Genomic DNA, 23,173 nt, shown 5'->3' on the forward strand with positions numbered 1-23,173 from the left:
TTTTAAATGAGTGCCGACCCACGTGCTCATTGCTGGTTGACACTCATTACATCTAGTAGTAATATAGTACCATCTTAAGTTCTTCTACAGATGATGACAGTTTAGTTCTAAATTCTTTATTTTTCGTTTAGCTGATGATAAAGCATTTTAAACATTTAAGCATTTAAGCATTTTTGACACCTGAAAAGTGAAAATAGATGCAGCCACAACAGAAATGTCTTCATCGTAAGGACAAAACAAGTCAACTGCAAGAGAATTCTTCAATTTTTCTCTTATTTACAGGGAGATGCAGGAGTTAAGGGAGAACAAGGCACTTCTGGACCTCGAGTGAGTAAAGCTAAAAAATCTTTTCTTTTCAACCCCTTCAAGACCGCATGACATAAATATACATCATGCAGCCGTGGAAAGTATATGGAGCGGGCTCTGGAGCCAATTCCTCTCTTCTAGTGGTGAAATATATGGAGGTTTACTCAGTACTAAATGCAGTATGGGGCATTAGAGATGGTCAAGGCTCCGGAATTGAGATCTCTACGCAGGGCTTTAAAAGCCTAAAGTAGGAAGCAGCAAAAAAGTATTCTTATCAATTTTTGTTCTGACTCCCTTTGTGTATTATCATCATCACAAAAGTACTAAAGTGCCATAAAGATTACTAATAAATATAAGCACAATGCACTAGTTACTATTTCTTTAGCATTGCTACCAATAGGATTTCATTGAATTCTAAGAACAATACTCTATTAGATACGAAATTATGGTAATTTGTAAATCAGCTTTGGAGAATTTGGAATTAAATAGGCTTTTCAGGACTAAAATATGATTGGTAGAGGGCTCACTCCTATAACTCCTGCCAATCAGCTCTTGAAGGGGCCACTGCATTCAGGCCAGCAATGCGACCTCTTCTTCGGCCTTTGATGTCACATCTAAGGGTCATATGATCTATGTGCATCTTAGTTCCATTCAAATGAATTGTATTAGCTAGAATACCAGGCAGTAGTATAAAATGAATGGCACTGTGCCTGGTATACAGTGAAGAGGCCACTATGCTCATCTCAACAGACTCCCACTAATTTGATATTGACAACCTATTTTGAGGACGGATCATCAGTATTTTAATTCTAGAAAACCCCTTTACTGAATCCATTCTTGTTTAGGCTGAAAATTGTACAGATGGAACTTAATGCTCCTGAGGCTCAATACAAAATCTGTAACAGGGTCACACTTATTGTAAGCTGTTTATTCGGGTGTCTTACGCTGGCCTCACATGAATGTAAGAGCATTTGTGCACGCCTGAGCACTGCGTTTTTGCGGTATGAACTATGCTTTTTTGTGTGTGGATCGGCGTATTTTACTGTACTTTTTGTGTGCGGCAAACAAACTCGTGGCTAATTAGTTCCACATGTGTTCCTTTTACAGTGCAGTTACGCAGCATCTCTTTGCCTATTGCGCATCTCTCATTGACTTTTACAGGGATTTTTGATGTGCAAATATGCAGAAAAAAACAGAAAAATGGAACATTTTCTTTTTTTTGCGCGACCAAAACGTGCACATAAAATATGAAAATGTGAACAAACCTATTGAAATTATTGAGATCTATTCTATGCATAAATACATGTGCAAATACGCCCGTGTGAAGCTGTCCTTATGTAGGCTAAGGGTCTTCAGCCCCCTCCATTACCAGACCCTGGGTACCGGCTACCTCGGCATCCACTATACCTATACCCTTATATCTACTACCTCTCACAGATGAGGGTTTGTACAAGTCTGTTAAGGCTAGACAGTCCTCTATGAGCTTAATAGGCTGAACTCCAGATGAATATATGTAATGTATATTGATACTGAACTGCGAACTATAGACTAAGGTAAAAAAGTGAAAAGATAGTAGGCTTATATGATAAATATCTCATGCAGCTCTACTAAGAGTGAAAGTAATGTATCACATTATTGATTAACTATTGTTTTTGCAGGGTCCTAAGGGAGAACCTGGGAAATCCAGCCTTGTGGAATATAGTAGCAACCTCAGTGAAACACTACAGGTGGGCAGTCAGATAAGACAAAAGTTTTGAACTTTATTGCAGGGTGTATAAAGTGCATGTTGTAAAAATATCGTAACTGAGGCAAATAATAAAAAAATAGTTGAGAATAGCAGCAAATACCTCTAGTGAGTTCTACTGCTTAAAACAAGATCCATACTAGTGTAAGAATATAAAGTGACGTATTAGGGATCAGAATTGGGGGCGTTATGATGATTATAGCATCCCAGGATTACAAAATCTGCTTTAGTATGTAAACTGGGCTATGGCAACACAATTTGTGGGTCTGTCGCTGACACCCGAGGAAGTAGAGTAGTTAAAATAGACACAATCACCCAGCATCACTGTGCAATCACTCCATGTGTAGGAATGGTTAAAGCTGCTCAAAATGCAATTATGGAAGATGCCGGCTTTGTCTTTTGCCTGCAAGGGGAATTCTACACACGCCACTTTTCCTGGCCTTAATACCTCACCGCTTCCCATTTCTCTCCCATTTGCTTTTTCGAACTAAACCGCACACGATTTAATACAGTCTAATTTAGGAGATATTGATCAGCCTGCTGTTCTAAATGCATGGTAGGTTACAGGCTGACAGTCGTGCCTACACACTTCGTTTATTTGTTGCTTGTTATAAAGCACAAGACCCTTATTCGTCCTTAAAGCCTTAAAATGCAGATTTGTTTTATTGTTAAAGTTTTCGATTTTTATTAAGAAATACAAAAATCTAAGACAAAATCCCCATGTCACAATCACAATGTCATCACTAATAAGCAATGGTAGTGGAAGGAAATGTACAAGCATACAAATCCCTGTACTGTCACTGCAGACTGGAAGACTTAGTAGATTCAACTTTGAGCAGTTTGATGAGAAACATGAGACAAAACATTTCCTGAAGAATCAACATTTTATATCAATTGCTCGGTGGGTGACTGAGGACAAAAGTCCCAGATATTTATATGGATGCAGCATAAACTCTCTTTGATCCCCAGAGCAGGAGAGAGAAAGGGACAACTTTATTTAATTGAGACCTACATTAAAAATCTGCAATAAAAACGTGACATTTTCAGGAGGGTTTTTCCAATTTTAATGTCTCACGCAGATGGTTAAACATGTATTCCAATCTAAGACTTTTATGGCATATCCACAAGGTATGTCATGAAGTGATAGATGGGGGAAAAGCCACTTCTGGGACCTGCACCTATCTATAGTTCTTTACCACCCCTCAGTCCGGCTAAGCTGTTTCCTTAACTCCTTGACACACCCCTAGTAGAGATGAGCGAGCACCCAAATGCTCGAGTCCGCGTTATTCGAGTCGAGCTTTTCATAAAATTTGAGAGCTGTACTCGATTAACGAACCCCCTTGACTACAATGGGAGACTCAAGTATTTTGGTATGTGGGACGCCGGGTGCCAAACTTTTTTTTTTCCTAGGTTTGTCTCTCTCTCTCTCTCTCTTTCTCTCTCCCCCCCCCCTGTCTGCCAGACAAAAAATTTGCCAATGACGCACGCTGCGTCACGGTGGGGAGGGGCCAAAACAGGCAGTTCACAGTGGGGGGAGCCAAAGACTGGGGCGGGGTCGAACACAGCTGGATGCTCGTTCGAGTAACGAGCACCATCGAATACGCTAATACTCGAACGAGCATCAAGCTTGGCAGAGTATGTTTGCTCAACTCTAACCCCTAGCCATCACATTTATCCAACCTGGAAGTCATAAGGGCCGGAACTAGAGAAAGATGCGGGTCCCAGAGTTAGCAAAGGCAGGTGTGGATATGCCTTTAAAGTCTCAGATGGGAATACCCTTTTAAGTTTCGCATTTTGGAGGACCTGGCATGCCGATGCATTACTGTACATGGCCACTCTTGATTTCAATATGAATTGTGTAATGCTTCATATTACCATGTGGATAAGCAGCAAGATGAATAAACACTTGTTTCTTTTGACTTCTATAGATTCTGTTTAACATAATGAGCATTATGTGTTTCCTATCATTTCCCAAAAATTTGCTATAAAAATGTTTATTTTACAACTTTAAACATTTTTTGGAAAATAGATAGTATATTACAAAACCATTTAATCTACTATGTATAAAGTGATCTGAGAAATTACCAGAAACAATGTAGGGATCACAGCATTTAGTTATTTTGCAATGATTTTGTTACTTTTTTTTCCTTTTCTCTAGGGTCCTCCAGGCCCACCAGGTTTTCCAGGATCACCGGGTTTACCAGGACAAAAGGTAATTGCACGAGAGAAAACAAACCCACATGAATGAGGTTAACTTGAAACTTACTTTTTGTGTTTTGCTTTTACTATTTTATTTTATCATACTACAATAAATTCCTCCATGATGGCTTAAAGATGACCTGTCAACTGCCCGTGTAGTAAATACTTGTACTCTTTATAAAATAACAAGTCTGGAGCATTTCTCATAACTCTGTATTCTCCTGTTCCTCTTTTATTCCATCTGAATATTTATGAATAAATTGACAACTGGGCGTTACCATTATCCCTGTCAAAGTACATAATCTGCAACTGTCAGCATTGCTTTTTCTGTGTCTAACTGTGTAGGTTGGGAGAAGTACAATTTCTCTGTGTGAACACAAACATAAAGGCATGAGAAGACTTACAGGCCATTCATCTCCTCTTGGAATTTTGGTTTGCAAATGAAGATGGTACAATGCTTCTGCAGTGCCACCTAGTAGAAGACAGTTTCACTATGAGGGGGGGGGGGTACTGTTAAGTCCTTGGCTTTGACCACCAAAACATTGACATAGAACAATGAAATTTCACAGTTATTTGGCATAGTTCACAGTGTTGCAGCCTCTTCAACCCATGCAGATAGAATTCCTTTGGTTGGGTAGCCAACCAAGTGTCTGCCGCTGCAATTGCATCAGAAATAGATTCAAATTTAGTCATTTAGTTTCCTTGAGGTGCTTTTTCAAATTAGAAAATAGATGATAGAATCCGAAAGTACCAGATGAAGTAAATAAGGAGGATGATCCAGCACCTCAAAGCCCAGGTCAGCCAGTTGGCTGTGAGCAATGGCCACCGTGTGGGACATCGTGCAAGTACACAACACCTTGGGTCATCTTTCCACTGCTTTTTAGACTTCTTCTATTTCTCCTTAGATTTATTCAGAAGTGTTAGGTAATATAAAGCTGTGATAAAAGAAAAACAGCCTGGGACGGTAATCCACAAGAAGAATTCCATCTTTATCCCAGAACACAAGCGTCATCACCTTGGATGACAACCTCTGCACTCTGAACTACTTTGAACGCTGGGAACCACTGTGCCTCCATTCTTTTGACTGCTCTTTTGACTCAGGATCATACAAAAAATCCGCATCTCATCCATCGTCACCAGTTGAGACTGGAAAGCAACAGTACCCAGCCGAAAACCCTACAGAATTCCTGAGAGGATTGCACACGAGCACACTTTTAGTCTGCTGACAAACATTTCGTGACCCACTTCGCAAACACTTTTCTCATGTCCAGATGATCATGAATAAAGAACATAACTCTCTGGAAAGATTCATAGCCTCAACTACTATCTTTGCAGAAATTCACTGGTCTTCCAAAAGTATGTCATGCATGGCGTCTACGGTTTTTGGAATGGTCACCACTGGAGATCTACCCGAATGGTCTTCATTGTTGGTGTTGAAGTGACTAGTTTTAACTTTAGGAACTCAATTTTTTTACTATGGACCACAGAGGGCAGTTTTCAGCTAATGTTTGCGCCTTGTCACTGTGAATGTCTTAGGACAACATCCCTTTCAGAAACAGGAACTTCATCACTGCTCCGCTCTCCTTTGCAGTGAAATCTGCTGCAGACCCCGCCATGTTGTCTTCAAACCTGCATAACATAAGAATGGCATATGAGATCATGCTGAAATTTGATCACAAAGTATTGCAAAGATTGAGTTTTCATATGGTGTAACTTTCACAGATGTGAAATAAAATGATGATTACAAAACCAAAGACTTATCAGCAGCCTCATATAAGTCAATATCTAAGCTTCTAACAAGCCTTGTAACGTCACTGGGGATATGAGCCGAAACCTGAGTCTTCTCCAGAGGGAATGATAAGGTGTACGGATAGGCAGTTTGGGTTTTTTTTGCCCTTTGTCAGGGTATGTTAGGTTTCTGTCTGTCTGGGTGAGAGGCCTGTGACATGGGTTGGGATGGGTACAGTTTCTCCTTGTGGGGACGGCCAAGGAGGCATGAGGAGGCATACAGGCCTCTGGGAAATTCTGTGTAGGGACACATCCCCAACTGGTAAATCTCGCATTTCAATTTATGCATAGATTTTCAGGTGGAATAACAGAGAAATGGCAAAATGCAAAGTTCTAAGAAAAGATATTTCATAATTGCTATTTCATGAAAAATACAAGTATTTACTAAAATAGACATGTAATAGGAGCTCACAAGTACTTTTTAAGAATAGTTACACATAGTGTACATACCCAACATGCAAAAGCCATGAAGTCTTTGACAAAAAATTTACGTTGTATTAAAACCCCATTTTCATGATGGTTTTGAAATTTCCATAGCATTTAATATTTTCTTTTGTTCAGTTATACACTTTCTAGATACATTCCTAATTATAAAAGAAAAGAAACATTAATATGACACCACAGTTATTTTACCGTGTATTGACCACTGATGGGAGACAGAATTTGGCAAACCTGTCGATTAAAATGATTATGTATTGAAAGACATATCATATTATTCATATAACATGTTTTTGCCATGTTGAATGTCAGTGAGGTACATCTTTATTTTGGGGCTTGAGCCTGTAGCCAATATATTTTTTTCTGGTTAAGGAAAATATTATTTCCAGCTTATGTGCTCAATTCGAGTCCCCGGATCATCAACTCATCATTACCAGCTTTTCATCAAATTAATAGTTTGTTGTTATTTTTCTCTGTTAGGGTGAAATTGGATTACCTGGTCCTCCAGGCCATGATGGAGACAAAGTAAGTTGTAATTACCTCTTATATGCGCAATATTATTTTGGAGCTAAAATATCTTGAATTTCTCGGACAGTTAACTTTTTCAAGACCACCGATGGTAAATTTACGTCGCTGCTTACTGGGCTCTGTGCAGCAGCGACGTGAATTTATGTCCTGCAGCGATTGCATCCACCTAAGTGGGTGAAACACCTGAAATGGGCTGTTACTAACAGGCTGAGGTTATCAGGACTTAATTGCTTCGGATGCCGATGACATCACAATGACAGCCAATTACAGCGCTGGCCAGGAAAGTTTGCTGTAGTAACAAATTTTTTCCACATTTCAGCGTTATAAAAGCTTCTCTATTCCCCCCTCCCCCCCTCCCCTTACCTGAGATTGAAGGAGATAGAAGCACATTATACTGTTTAAAACACCACACATTAACCCTAAATTGACCCCTACTATTACAATTAATAAGTGATTGTATAGTGTCAGGTTCATTATAAATATATTTCTAAATAAATTAATAAGGGTATGTTTACATGTAGTGAATTGGTGTGACTGTGCACCAAAATTTGTAGCATCTATTCGGTGTGTTTTTTGAATGCGGATCCACAACCAATTTCCCCCTTTCAAATGAAGGGGTGAAAGCTGTTGTGGATCCTCATCAAAATCTTTATCAAAATCCCTACCAATGGTGTAATGTGTTTTTTTGCTGTGGATTCTCCACTGTAGAAAATACACCAATTTCGCTATGCGTGAACATATCCTTACTTTAATTTATTACCTCAATTAATGCAGTCATCTAAACCTTTTATATACGTTAACAATTATAAAGTAGTATAAATTAAAATGAAAACCAATATATTTACAAATTAGTGTTAAATTAATAAGCCTAAATTGCTCAGAAATGTGAAAAATTTTTCAAATATGCTTCCAAAATAAAGTAAACAAATAGAAATGTATATCTGATAAAATATTAGTTACAACATGCATGTACATATTTCACACAGTGTAGTTGAAACCATAAAAAAGACAATTTGAAAAGATCTTCCTCAATTTTGATGTTTTTTAATAAATAAATGCAAATAGTATGGGTCTACTTTTACCACCCAAATAAAATATGTAATTTAAAAAAACATTGCCAGGATTATTTGTAAGTGTAAAACCTTTACAGAGTTATTCCCTGTTAAAGTGAATTACAGTAGATTTCCAAAATTTGGCCTGGTCATTAAAGCAGTTGTCCCGTTACTTTTTCACTTACTACTATTTTAATGTCCAACATTCTCCATGTAAAATGTGTCACCAAAAATGTTTAAAAAAATGACTTTGTTCCCGGACAACCCCTTTAAGGCACAAGCATGCTTGGTTTTGATGGGGTTAAGAACCCAATTCTTGGTCTGAGATTGAACATTATTATAATTATTTGTGCTATGGGTGTGTTATGTTGTGACCTTCATTTTTTCTTTCCTGCTTGCATTACAAAGTCAATGAGAAAAAGGAACAGGTGGGTGAATCCACATTGCATAAGCTTCGCCCACTGAGTCATATATTTCATCTCATTGTGATATTATTGCATTTACAGATAAAGGGGTTTGGGCTATAATAATTTATTGTGTTGTTGTAGGGACCTCGGGGAAAAGCTGGTGAGGCAGGACCTGCTGGTCCACCAGGACAGGATGGACTTGAAGGACCAAAGGGTGATACCGGTCCTAGAGGATCACACGGGCCAAAAGGAGATAAAGGGGATGTAGGACAAACAGGTTCACCTGTAAGTTATAATCTAAAAATGAACAACATTTTGAACAATGCATGGTAAATTTGTAGAAAAAGTGAAATCAGCTCACCTGCACTGGACACTATCCTGGAATCTACATAGCGTGGTGTAGAGAAGGAAGCCGCTTCAGCCACAGCTGGATTAAATTCCAAAACACAAGATTTCTTCCAGAACTCATGTGAATTAGAAACAAAACTTATTATAGCATCCTTAAAAACATCTTCATAGAAGCAGACAGAAAAGAGGGTAAGCTTTACATGTTTCAAGCCTCACAAACCAGGAAGACCCCGGTTTGTGAGGCTTGAAACATGTTAAGTGTTCCTATTTTTCCATCTGCTTCTAGAAGGATATTTTAAGGATAGTATAATAAGTTTTATTTTTACTTCATATGTGTGCTGAAAGAAATCTTGTGTTTTGGAATAGTAAATTTGTGCAGTGCAGTACAGTGCTGATCAATTACTTTATTACAAACGTAAAGGTCTGTTCTGAGACTGTAAGCTTGATGGTCTTTCCTTCCAATAGGCCTTCAATATCTTAATGTTGGGGATCTGACATATGGCACCCCTACTGATACTCTGAATACAGAGGTTCACCCAGGCACAGCATCATTTGGTTGTGACTGTGCCCTGAAGTGATGAACAGGAAAGAAGCCTACGGCGAGGAGCTGGTGCAGTTTAGGTCTTATCACTGTGCTGGCTGATGTTCCACTTCATGGTGGCCGATAACAAATATGTTGCATCCCAAATTAGCTAGCAACATAGTGAAAAAATGGGGTTATGTGGTTGTGCACTGGCCTGGTTATTGCTCCCTGATATAAAAGATTCTCCCTTTCTGCCACTTTAGCACTGAGCTTCCTACGTTGGAGGGTGGCTAGGGTGCCAAAGAGGGAGTTGGAGCTAAGCCACCATCTGTGAGTTGCTGAACAGACTGTGGAGGTGTGCACCAGAGCTCAGAATCTAAGATGGCTATGCTGGCACTGCCCCATTTTGTCAAGTGCTTACTGTATTCTCACAGTTATTGGAGAGCTGGTAATAATGCATCCGGACCTTATCATGGGCCACATAAAATTATGTAGTGGTACGGATTCAGCCCACGAGCCTTGAGTTTGCACCATGAGGTCTAGATGATTGCTGTGTGTGAGCTATGTCTGTATGCAACTGCAAACTCACTATACTTGTTAATCCCTAAAGTTTTGTACCCTATCTAATAAGCAACCATCACCTGCAATATCAAAGCACAAGATGTAAAGGATGCATAGTTGGTGATACTAAGGGCTTACTTCTAAGGTAGTACATAGGTACTGCAGCCCATTACAATAACAACCATATGTATAACGATCTGTTGTGGTAAACAGTATATGGGATGCTGCACCGCAGCACCTTCATATAGCTGACTGGTGATTGCATCTTTTATCTAACACCAAAAACTATTGTTTGATATGCTGAAGACAGCAATGAAACTGTATGTGGACAATAAAGTGAATGCTCTTTTTTTCCCTATACTGACTGAATCAGTCTCTGTGAAGGTCAGATAAATGAGTGCCAATCTTGTTATTTGGAGCTTCTTATATGGCTCCTATAAAGCTATGTGAAAGGACCTCTAGTCACTTTGCTCCCGCTAATTGATGCAGGTCCTGATTGATGGACTCTGCTCAATTGATTCAGGCTGTCCTAATAGTATTTTTTACACCAGACCGCTCTTTAATGAATGTGCATTGTATACTTTTTATATAATTTTTGTTACATGATTCACTTTTATGATGGATATTACAGTATCTGATTTCCCTTGGGGAAATATTTGCATTTTAGGGTCTTGATGGCCCCACTGGTGAGAAAGGAGAACGAGGTGACCAAGGAACTCCAGGACCGCAAGGTCTTCTTGGCCCAATTGGGCTTCCAGGACTTACAGTAAGATTTTCCATCAAGCAAATTCCAAATTAAATGGGTTTTCTAACATTTAATAAAGTGTCCCAAGGTTGGAAATGAGGTAAAAAAATAAAATAGCCATTACTCGCCCTCTCATGTTGGGTCAGGTTCAGTGCCGTTGACCTGGTCCCCTTCGTACCCTGCTGATACAAGAAGGTATGATGTCATGTTCATCACTCATATGACCACTGTAGCCATTTACTGGGCTCCACAGTCATGTTCCTTTCATGCACACATGATTGCTAAGACCAGCAATTAGTTACATAAACATGAAGTTATTGCTTCCAGTATCAGCAGGAAGTGAGGGAGTGGCACTGAACCGGACACAACATGAGATGGTGATTAATGGCTATTTTATATTTTCACACCACTCAAGGGACTTATTTAAAATGTCGGAAGCTACTACAATATGGATGTGTGTATATAGATGGACCTAATGAGGATTAGCCAAATTGTAAGATGTGAAGGTACTTTAATTTCTACTACTTGTATATTAACTCCTAACCGTTAAAACTCATATGGAAAAACTAAGTAAAGAAATTGATTGCAGAATTTGCATCTTACAATTAGTAAACGCCTAAAATATCCTGATATGTATTGTGCTACCAATGTCTTTAAACAATGAGGAAGTTATCATAAGATGTGCATGGAAAAGATATTAAGAGGGAGAATATGGAGAGCTAAAGTAAAGTCAATGAGATTGATGAAAGAAGTAATTGAAAGGCAGATGTAAAAAGTAAAATGATTCCCAATTCTAATCAAACTTCATACCGATTCTAGTTTATAATCAACTAGCAGAATTATCCAGCGTCACACAGGTCTATATCATGTAACTGTTTCTTGTTTGTGGATGTGGTTAAAAACTTAATTAGCTATGGACATGAACCCAACATCCCTAATAGACTGTACCTTCACTGAATTTGAGCATTCTGATAAATTAAACCCCTTTCAGACCAGTCATGCTTCCAAAAACGAACCCTGCATTTGGACAAAAGACTCCTGCAGCTAAGTGCATGGCTGCTGCCCATGTTCCCGAAACCTTTCAGTAGATCCAAATCCATCTTTGTATTCCGATTTTCTGCAAATATGTCGAGAAAGTGTGGTTAACTAACTGGATTTTTTGTATGATGGGTATCTACTTCTGCAGTGCTGCCACCCATTAAAAGAAACCTGAATAAATAAAGGTGATGCTTTCAGATTGTCTTTGTTAAACAGCAGCAAAAGAGATCAGATCATGTGGTAGGCTTGCTCCTGGATCCTGAACATTGGCATGTATCCTGAGTCCGGTACACATTTTCCACATCCAAACGCATCATCCAGAAGGCATTGTTGTAGACCCAGATATGTTTCAGAATTGGGAAGAGCGCAGGGAGGACCCATCAAGCAAGGTTATGAGCTCTTCTGGTGGAATGGGTAAGTCGGATGTTCTGACCTCACCACCAGAGCAGCACATTTCTGGGCATTCACCTTCGTACTTGGTGCACTACAATGAGAAGCAACCTCAATTTACCATATTCGTATCTTGAATTACAATGGAAAGCAGCAGTTTATCAGCCCATTAAGTAGCTTGTTGATTCGCATATTGAACCTGATCAGCCTGGAGATGGTCTTAGGTCTGCTGGGTGGTCTCTGCTGCTTGTCGGTCTCTCTGAGACGGCAGTGATACGCCTGGTCAGTCTGGAGACTGGCTAAAGTTTACTGAGAGGTTTCAGCGGCTCAGGAAGCAGCCATGCACTTTGCTGCAGGAGTCTTTCGTCCAAGTGCAGGGTTCCTGTTTGACATCTCGCCAGTGGCATCCCAAAAATATTTTAAATTAATATTGCTCTTAGCATAACCACACTAACACAGGAATGACAGAACCAAGACTTGTGCTTGGTAAAGGAGTCTCACTCCGAAATGCGTTGCATCCTGCCTACAACTATTTGGTTTGTGTTTTTTGCTATTAAATTGGATTTTATTGTCCACTTCTTGTTTTGGAATCTCTCACTAAACACTACACGGGTGAGGTTGCACCCTCAGCGTAGAAGACTTTTTCTAATTACCTCCTTTTTGTAATTAATATTTGCCTTTGTATTATGATTTTTTGTGAATATGTTGAGAAGGGTAGGTCCTAGAGAGCTAAAACATTCTGAAGTACCTTATTAACCTAAGTGGCAAATATATTTAGATGTTTTGGTTCACTGCCTCTGTGCCTGTCATGGTTAGGAGGAGGACCGCATGGTCTGAGCAGTTACTGACTCACCGGCAGGTGAGACCGCAGTCATGCCTCTACTGGGGAGGTTCAGCATTTGATTTTTTTGACAATTTGTCAAGAAGGGTAGGTCTTAGAAAGTTGAAACCAGGTCTAAAAGCACCCGATTTACCTATGTGGCAAATTTGGTGCAGATGAGTCCAGTTGTTTGGCTTTGCCTAAAGAACAGACAACAGAAATTCATTTTTATACATATAAAGATGTGTATTGCTGGAGTCCTAACTGAAACTATGTTATTTTATTGTAACTAGGGAGAAAAAGGCGAGCTTGGGGAGAAAGGAGATTCTGGAAACACGGTAAATACATTTCATACAGATATCTATATTTTTACATATGTGTCAAAATAAGGAGAAACGGCCTTCACGTTTTTCCGGATCAGGTATTGCAAAACCACTTTTCTATTGACCTCCCTGTATCAAAACATTTATGGTGTGCTATAGAACTAAGATTCACTTTCGCTGGAACTAATGACTCAAGTTCAAACCATAAACATTAGCCTCAGCCCAATATTTTTCCTCCATAAACTGTACTTGGTATTTGGGCAGGAGGTATTCCCCAGACCTCTGCCAAATGCGTGCCTCGCTGCCAGATGACGAAGTATAAATCTTCAGCTCAGACACACATTTCCAGTAATCCAATAGCGTGTGCTGTACATGTCTCCAAGTGATGCTTGGCATTTCACGTGGTGTTCTCTGGTTTGTGTGCGACTCCCATCTTGGCCATGAAAATATAGTCTTTGAAGGTCCCAATGAACAAATCTTAAGCTGATGTTATCTTCAGGGGCAGTTTTTAATTCAATTGTGAGTTCTGTAACTAAGATCAGATGACTTGTACACACCACTCGCTTCTCCACTTGGTGCAATCTTTATGGTAGCTTGTATAGTTCACTTAGCCGGAAACAAAGCCCCTAGACATTTCCATTTTACAATAACTGTAGTTACTGCTGGCCAGGGAAGCTCTAGTATAGCAAAACTTTAATGAATGCTCCATAATTATTGATCTCCTAGGGTGTGTTCACAAGGCGCTGATTTGCCGCAGATTTTGGTGCAGATCTGCAGCAGATTCCATCCCTTCAATACGAATTTAATTAAGAGGGTCAAATCTGCTGCAGATCCGCAAAAAAATCTACAGCAAATCAGCGATATGTGAATGCAAACTTAAAATGGGGTTTTCTGGGTATTTACTATTGATGACCTATCACTAGGAAAGGTCATCAATAGTTGATCAGCAGGGGTCCGCCATTCGGGATCCCTACCGATCAACTGATCTTCCAGCCCGCTGTCAGTGCAGACAAGCTGGAAGTGTAACAGAAAGCTTCGATCCCTTTGAAATCAATGGGAAGGATGCCTTCTATTACACTTCCGACTCTGACCGCAATGAGGAGCCAGAAGTGTAATGGAAGGCATAATTTCTCTTGATTTCAGTGGATGCAAGGCCTTCTATTATACTTCCAACTCTGAACCTAAATTAGACATTCGATTCTTCGCAGCTCACAGTGGGCCAGAGGATCGGCTCATCAGCAGGGATCCCAAGTGGCAGACCCCCGTCAATCAACTATTGATGACCTATCCTGAAGATAGGTTGTCAATAATAAATGTCCAGAAAATCCCTTTTAACTGCAACATAGCAAAGATAAATCTCTGTAAGTTGATGTCCGGCCCCTTGCAAAGCCTTGAAACGCGTAACTTGAACCAGTGGATACTAGTGAAATGTGTTGGGTCGCTCTTATTGATTGATTTGATTTTTTTTCACCTAGCACTTTATATTGGGCATATGAGATAGCACTTTATATTGATCATACCTGGCATTCCTTGCCTTTCGTATACTTTGTTGAAGAATACTGATATGTATTTCTTAGTGGATTGTATTGATTGAATAATGATGATTTTCATGTCCTGTGATATTTTATTGTATATTGCATTGTATTGATGAATACCCTTATTTGCACCTTGGTAAAGGTCATTGTTTGGATAGCGAAGGGGAAGTATTTAGAAATAAATTATCCCCATCGAATGGCTGACAGCAAGGATATGGTTGTATAATCAATTGAATTCTTGACTCTCCTATGGTTTCATTAGTTTTGAAGTCTCAATAGGGTCCTCTAGAAGGTTGCTGCAGCCTTTTTCAGGATGATGTCTCCTTTTATTACAGTGTATGTATATAAATAAAGTCATCCTAGGGCGAGTTTGTTCATTGGTTCAGTCCATCTAATGCTTGGTTATTCCCTCCTTTGCAATTGGCGCTGTTTGTAGGCATTGCTATTGGTGTTAATATATGTTGGCTACAGTTGTCTTTTAATGTATTGTTACAGGGTATTTTTTAAATTGTTTCATTATTTTGTCTTTTAGTGATGTATATGTAAGAGGTTATATTCACAAGGAGAATTGGTACCTTTCATGAGAGTCACCTTGTCAATATGACTCACATCTCTATTAAGATTGCAAGGCTGTAGGTTTGGTTTTATGCAGACTCTAATGGATGCGCCTGATGTGACTGAGCCCACTAATTAGAAGGGAAGACCCCATTTTCTTTTAGCTGTGCAGTGCAATAAGCATAATAAATTCCTGCTTAGTTATCCTCACTTGTTTTTTTTTTGTTCACGACCATCAGAGATCTAAGATTTTTTATTCAAGACTTTTTCATCAGTTATCAAAAGTTGGGCATGAAGTAGCTAGCAGAGATGAGCGAGCACGCTCGGTAAAGTCAGATACTTGAGAGAGCATCGCTCTTCTCGAGTATCTGCATACTCAACCGAACAATTGGGGGGGGGGGGAGGGGAGAGAGACATCTCTCTCACTCTCCCCCCGCTCACCCCCACCCTCCTGCAATTGCTCGGACGAGTATGCAGATACTTGAGAAGAGCGATGCTCTGTTGAGTATCTGCCTTTACCCAGCGTGCTCGCTCATCTCTAGTAGCTAGTGTTCTTACTAACTTCCAGTTTTAGTTTGTGTATGAAATAGAATTGTTTTTAGTGATTGTAGTATTACTGCACCATTAAATTATTGCTCATTAATATATTTGTGTTGCTCCAGGTGTCTGGGCCTCCTGGCCCTCCGGGTGTTCCTGGGCCTGTAGTAAGTTTTAATGCCTATTCTGTCTTGTTTTACTTTATTTTACTACCTGATTGTGATTTAGGCCAATTAGGACGTGTCTGTAGGTCTTGCTAACGTAATAAACAAGGTCGTTGTTAGATCTAGCTAATACATCTTCATCAATGTATTCCCTGTGTCTTATGCAGTAGCCTCGAGTCACAATTGCACTTAGGCAGTCTTCCTAGTAAAACATTTGAATTATACTTTCCGACAGTCTCTACTGCCCTCTGCTGGAAACTTATAGTCATTGCCCATTTTCTGCTACTCATTTTTTACATTTTTGCAGATTTGAATACAGTAAATATAATAGCACTTACACTTATGTTATTTAATCATTAATTAGGTAAGAATAATATGCAAGGGTGAACATAAAACTCATAGGGCCCCATAGCAAAACTCAGAATTGTCCCCACAAAAAAAGAGACAATCGTATTGTATATAGCATGTATGTAGCAGTGGGATTAGATACAGTGACTCAGCTCTAGTGTACCTATAAATAATGCCTTCACCATCTAATAGATAGCAGTTGTACACAGTGATAGTGATTACAGTGCAGTTACTTCCAGTGATCATAGGTGATGTCTTCTCTGTTGGAGTCGTCCTTTTTCATTTTTCTTCTTTATTGGGGTTCAGACCACCATAAAGACTTCCTGCAGCCACATGTTTGCACACAGTCCCCATCCAGTCGCTATCCCAAATGCCCCCCTGTGTCACTCCATAGTACCAGTACCCTCTCTGTGGCCCCACAAAGCAATAATGCCTTCTTTGTGGCTTGACAATTCTACCCCTCTGTTCCCCTCAAAGTAATTGTGACCCCTCTGCAGCCCCACAAACTTATAGTGGCCCTCTATGCCTCTCAAGAATCTTAGATCACAGTGATTTGTGTCTTATCCCCCCGTCATTCCCTAAAGTCCAACCAGCATTGCAACTCTCTTGGTAACATATAGCACTACTGCTCAGGACATTGTTTGGTTGACTCCTCCCCCTCTTGTACTGAGAGGGGGAGGAGCTAGCCTCTGCAAGCATCCATGCAGAATCCAGATCAGCAGGACTGAGTTACAAAGAGACTTGTGCTGCTGGCTGGACGTTTGGGGAGGGGTGGGGGGTGGTGAGTCAGTGATAAGACAGGGGTTGGTCCATTTGGCCCCTAGGTTTCCCTGGCCAACAGGCCCTGTAGCAATCACACGATTGGCTTACATTAGCGCAACGTGATCAGATCTCACACTGATTGTGTGAGTGAGGGTCTATTCAGATGAGCATCTATGACTTTGGTCCATAAAGAGTAGATTGATTTTAATCTGTGTGTATGTCCATGTTGCATCCACATGCATTGTGTGTCCCTATTTATTTTTGCGTGTCATCTTTTTTTTTCTTATACATAAAAAATACAGAAAAAGGTCCAATTTAATGTAGCATTGCTTAGCAATGGTCCTTCAAAAATAGCGTCATCCGTGTGCACTCCATTGTTTTGAGCAGCTATTGACTTGAATGAGTGACTGACATCCGAGAAATTGGACGAGAATAGAACGTACTAGACATTTGTTTGAAAGAACACATCTGCATAGCCCCATAGACTGTAAGGGGTCAGTGTGCTGCCCATGTGTAGCACATGGACGTTAATATCACCCCTATAAATAAACCCATGGTGCGTTCTATAATACTGCCTTTTAGTCCCAAAAATACCAAATTTATTAGGTTGGCCGACTTGGTCATGGTTCAATGAGACAGCAATGTTCACTAGTTTATTTGTTTGCCATAATTTATATAGCTCCAACATTCTCTGCATACAAAGAATTTATTTACTGACATAATGAATATCAACTTTCTTAATACTGCATCTTATGGATGTTTTCTTTTAAAGGGCCCTCCTGGACTTCCTGGCCAGAAGGTAAATACATAGATTATAAACTTGCAAACATATTGAAGTGTATATTTACATATTTTGGGTTGTATATGCTTGCACTAGAGCTATAGTCATATATCCAACATAATAAATAGGTTGTTGGTAATCTGCTATATGCCCTTTATTTATTTAATGGGGCTGTCCCACAAAATGAACTATATGGGACCCCCACCTATAGGGGATAACTGTCTAATTGGTGGGGATATGACCACTAGGACCTCCACTGATGAAGAGTATGGGTGGTTCCAGAGGTCCCTGAATGAACGGGGTGTTGGTCAGGTATGCAAACTTTTGATCCTTTCATTTCAATGAAATGGCTGGATAGACTCAGACCATCCCATTGGAATGAATAGAGCAGCAGTTCACATGTCTGACCACTGCCCCATCCATTCAGGGACCTTTCTGACAATAAACGGACAACATCCCCCATTTACCTTCTTAAGATGCATTTAGACGTAACGATCAAGTTCAAAAAAATTGTTAAAACAGAACGAAAGTGAACACTAATCATTTGGTGTAAACGTGAGCCAGTGACTGGCTTGTTCACTTCTCATTGCTTTTAAATGTTCCCCAGTCATAGGAATTTGAAAAACTGAATGAGACGTGAACGATTCTCAACAATGATCTGCCAGTCTAAACAGGCTGCAAGAGCGCGGACGAGTTGGTGATGACATCACTAGTTCCTTCACTCAGGAAAACGAGAATCGTGCATTTCTCATTGTGTGTAAAGGGACCTTCACTTAGGGTATTAGTATTGACATAGTACATAATATAAGTACATTAAAAGTACAAATGGAGACTTGAACGGGGCGGTTAAATGAGTTTTTGCAGTTTGTTGCACCAAAGGTTTGAGGTGTTGGTTATGTGCCACAATGATAGATATACTGGTCTAGAATTGAACATGTTACATATGAGTAGTTCTAAACAGTTTTTCACAGTAAGCATACAGTAGTTATATATCTGCCTGGACCAACATTGCACTACTTCCCTACTTTTGTTTTTTGCAAGCTTATAGTTTCGTTTCTCTAGAATTGACTATTTATAAAAACTCCCTCTTGAACAGTTTTCATAGACTTTTATTACTCTGATCTGTAGGGTGAAGTAGGAGAGAGTGGTATGAAAGGGGACAAGGGCGGCCAAGGAGACAAAGGAGACAAAGGACCTTTGGGTTTACCAGTAAGTATATGCGATATGCATGCTGTTGTGTTTTTGCCTTAGCTGAGGACATTTACACATGGCTGCCGGTCGTACTTATATTAGCAACTTCCTTCTTGATATACTGTGTGATAAGTAGATTTACATCAACAATATTGAGTATAATCTCAAAATGAACCACCATTAAAGTGCAAAACATCCCAATAAACATTCAAATAAAATAGAAGTAATTTAATTGTTCTCTTCTTCGTTATTTCCATTTATTACCATTATTTACCATTACAGATCCTCTAGGAGCTGTCAACTATCTGTCATACACTCCAAAATGACAAATCTGTTTAGTAATGCATTGATGGCTGCCCCCATATCCACCACTGGATTTGCATCTCAAGAGTCTGTAAGCATATATTATAATATGTCTCTACGCTTAGGCGTCCAAGAGAGGCATTGCAATACAGATCAGGAACACGTTGCTGGCACTTTAGACTTTACTTTGGTGCCCTAGACTCAGCCATTGACCACATCTTACAAGGGGTTGATGAATATAGCTGCTTTTTTCCCAAAAAAACAGAGTCACCACTGTCTACAGGTGCATGGTAGTGAAGCTCAGCCTCATTCGCTGTGATGGTCATCTTTTTCTTATGTTGTACAACCCCTTTACATCATGTATGAACATTACAGTGCACTTTGTGCAACATCTAGAACCCTTCAATAGAAGCTCTTCCTCATGTCTGCCTATAGGCACAGGCCCTTCCATGCCCATAAGTACATTTGACCCTGTCGCTAACATGCAGAAGTCTGGAAAATGTTAATGATGACCTTTATACAAGCTATAATTTCATTTTTGACCATTTAAAGTCGTTTTTGTTAGCACTGTTTTAAGAGAAGAGACAGATATAAGCAGAAAACTGCAAAATAGAATGTTTAAAGAAAAGCAGTCCTGAGCTACTGTAATGCTAATAACCAGATTCCAATGATATCATTATCTCTGAGCTCACTTTCACTCCCTTGCAGGAAGCCTGTAAACGGTCATTGTGTCCTCTGTATTATAATAAATCCCCTAGACTCCTAATTCCTGAGAAACAATACAGCTGGTTCCTAGATGCTTCACTGACAATGGCCCTTTTTGCTGACTTACTTCAGGAGAGTGAACACGAGTTCACAGATAATAATTATAGAATTGGAATCTGTGTTTCTTTATACACTTTACAATAGTTTACAGGGGGTGTCATGGTGACAGATTCCATTTGCTGCCCCCTCTAAGAGCGTTCCGATTGATTTCAGCACTGTCACGTAGGTGTTTGTGTGAAGTAGGTTTTCAGTACTTACAAGTTAAACTGGCCTGCACTGCAGCAAGGACTCCAATGTCATCCTTAATATGTGGGCTCCCTTCCCTGCAGCCGCTGAATGACAGATATCTCTGTATTACTATGCATAGTGAGACGTGTTTATCATTGCCTGGAAGGTGCCAAGAGCCCACATATCATGCATATATAATAAGTCTCCTTGTTGCAGTGCAGGCCAAGCACTCAACAGCTTAATATGTACTTAATAAAACTACTTCACATTAACTTTTAAGTGACAGACTGACATGAGCGGCATATGAACCCTGACAGCGTCCCTTTAACCTATCATTTTCTTTTAATGGAAATGCTCTTTACACTGATTGAGGGTCCATTAAACATGCATATATTTGATATAAGAACCGTACATAAAAAAGTATTTATTCTTCAGCAGAATTGTTCAGCTGTTAGATCTGATTTTTTTTGCTCTGTTTGTTTTTGATTGCTTAAGCTGTTTTTACATTTTGAGTGTAATACTGTGTTCTGCTAATAATAAGCATGTTTGGGTACAGAGAACTGGTGTGCGTTAACCCCTAACTTCACAGATGGTTATATGGTATGTCATCCACATGTTAACTAAGTAATACAAGTGTTCACACTTGTCAGATTTAAATCATGGATGCCATGTACATACTGGAAACTGCTCTAAAATGTGCTCTCTGCAAATAAAAAGGCTTAATAAATCAAATTAGATGTAACACTAAGGTCTTAAACAGTTCTGATATGTTAAAAGACTTCCGTAAGTCCATTTGACTAATTCTGAAAGTTTGCCCAAACACAATTTACACTACTCTGTCCAGCTGAAATGCAGGTAACAAACGTAAACCTGTTCAAATGGAGACCAATGTTTGTACCTTTGACTAATGTAAGCCTATGGTTGCATCTGAATGCTGGTTTTGGCATTTCAGACGGTACCCATAGACATTGTTCAAGACACAATGTGAGCCTACATTCGCACTTGACTTACCAACCTACAGACGTCAAGTGCAAAGTTGTCATTCCTCAATACAGATTTATAAATGCGTGTACTCCAGCTATTTGATGTCTATGTGCTGTAACAACACCCATCACTTTTAACTTGTCTCCTTTGTTGTCCTTGATTAAGGGAATATAAGTGTATGTATGTTTTCAGTTGCTGCTTCACTCACTTTCCCCTCCCTCATTGTTCCCTTCCATTCTCCTGTCCACTCCATGTGCATTTACATTCTGCCCTGCTGTTCAGGGTGCCTCAGGTTTAGACGGCAGAATTGGTCCACCGGTGAGTCCTAACTCCATTAAACTAACTTGCCTACCTACCTCTCCTTTTACCTCGCCTTGCCCCATCTGCTCTGGACTGCAGCCTCTTCACTATCATATGGCTCCCCCCAACCTACAAGCAACTTAAAACTCCTTTTACATTGCATTTTGTTGTGACGGGTTTCCAGTAGTTGCCCAAAAATCTGTAGATTATTGCCTCTTAAGCAATGAAACATACATACCATTTGATCAGGTAAATGGATAGAGCCAAATGCTGTTTTGCCGGCCAACAGTATAATCTGAGGCTAGTGTAGGGTGGGAATATTTTTGCAACTTAAAGCTGAATTTAGATTGTTCTCCTGCCGATTTCAGTATCAGTCAGGTATCAACCTAATGTCTACTTCTGCCACTAGGCACCCTTGGGATTCACTTCTCACAGGAACATACTGTAGTATTGCTTTTGGATATTTCCCATTTCTTGCTGTTATTTCCAACGTGAATCTGGCTAAGGGCTCCAGAGGTAACGGTCTACCACAATACTTGTTAAGGATCGCTGATTGGTTTAGGCAGAGATTCCCCAATAATATAAAATATGTGAATCCAGCATGATATGCCATGGCCCTCAGTATGTTAGGCAATACATAAAACTATGAAAGAGACATGTACTAAGGCTGTTTTAACACAGAGAGACTTAGTGGGCTCGTTCACTCGTGCAGCCTATTTACACAAGCATATAAATTGTTTACTCGTACATTGTTCACATTCACTGTACCGATGAAGGACTCAACGATCGCTGTTTACACGCAATGATGTGTGAATGAACAAGTAATTATTTTTATGCCTGTAAAGAATTAAACAAATTCTCATTCATCGTTCAATTATGGCCCGTGTTTACATTGAACAATTACCATTCAAATTTGCACAATCCAACAATTTTATTAACGATAATCGTTCTGCGTAAAAGGGCCCTAAAAATGCTATTTTTGGAGGGTGCAACCCCATAATGACAGTGATTTCTCTATGGACACAAACTTTATGTTCATAAGGAAATCATGTTTAACCTTCTGCTCTGCATCCCTTTGCATCTATCCCCTTGCGTTTTGCAAATTAGTTGATAATCTAGTATTTAACTGTCATTTATTGTTACATTAAAATACAGTAAGTCACATTTTCTTTCTATCAAATATACTTTTATCTTATTACATACACTGAACGATTACTGCATTAGGAACACCAATTCAATAACAGGTTGGCCCACCTTTGTTGGCGATCATAGCTTTCAGACATCGGCGAACAGATTCCACAAAGTGCCAAACATCCCCCATACTTAATTTGCTCATGCCCGTTGCAGCAGCTCCGTCAGTTGGTGCACATTTGGAGGATAAATGGGAGCAGATCTCACAGCCCTTTCCAGGCTATTGTAAACCTCTATTGGAAGGCAGCATTCCTTCAAGTCAATATCAGACTTTTTAACAAGCCTTGTAATAATAACGGAAAATTGTGAACCAAAGCCA

At 39.6% G+C, this 23,173-nt stretch overlaps 1 protein-coding gene across 1 annotated transcript in view; it reads left to right on the forward strand.

Moving 5' to 3' along the window:
• The window catches only part of COL13A1 (collagen type XIII alpha 1 chain), a 265,902-nt gene that overhangs the window by 216,525 nt on the left and 26,204 nt on the right, over positions 1 to 23,173 (forward strand). Inside the window, exons 27-37 of the mRNA XM_066601620.1 lie at positions 283 to 327; positions 1,965 to 2,033; positions 4,209 to 4,262; positions 6,956 to 7,000; positions 8,604 to 8,747; positions 10,562 to 10,660; positions 13,181 to 13,225; positions 15,963 to 16,004; positions 17,884 to 17,910; positions 19,021 to 19,101; positions 21,646 to 21,681. Coding sequence (XP_066457717.1) covers positions 283 to 327; positions 1,965 to 2,033; positions 4,209 to 4,262; positions 6,956 to 7,000; positions 8,604 to 8,747; positions 10,562 to 10,660; positions 13,181 to 13,225; positions 15,963 to 16,004; positions 17,884 to 17,910; positions 19,021 to 19,101; positions 21,646 to 21,681 — 687 coding nt within the window. The remainder of the gene's footprint in view (positions 1 to 282; positions 328 to 1,964; positions 2,034 to 4,208; positions 4,263 to 6,955; positions 7,001 to 8,603; positions 8,748 to 10,561; positions 10,661 to 13,180; positions 13,226 to 15,962; positions 16,005 to 17,883; positions 17,911 to 19,020; positions 19,102 to 21,645; positions 21,682 to 23,173) is intronic.

This window comes from Eleutherodactylus coqui, chromosome 4, assembly GCF_035609145.1.
Source record: "Eleutherodactylus coqui strain aEleCoq1 chromosome 4, aEleCoq1.hap1, whole genome shotgun sequence".
NCBI lineage: Eukaryota > Metazoa > Chordata > Amphibia > Anura > Eleutherodactylidae > Eleutherodactylus > Eleutherodactylus coqui.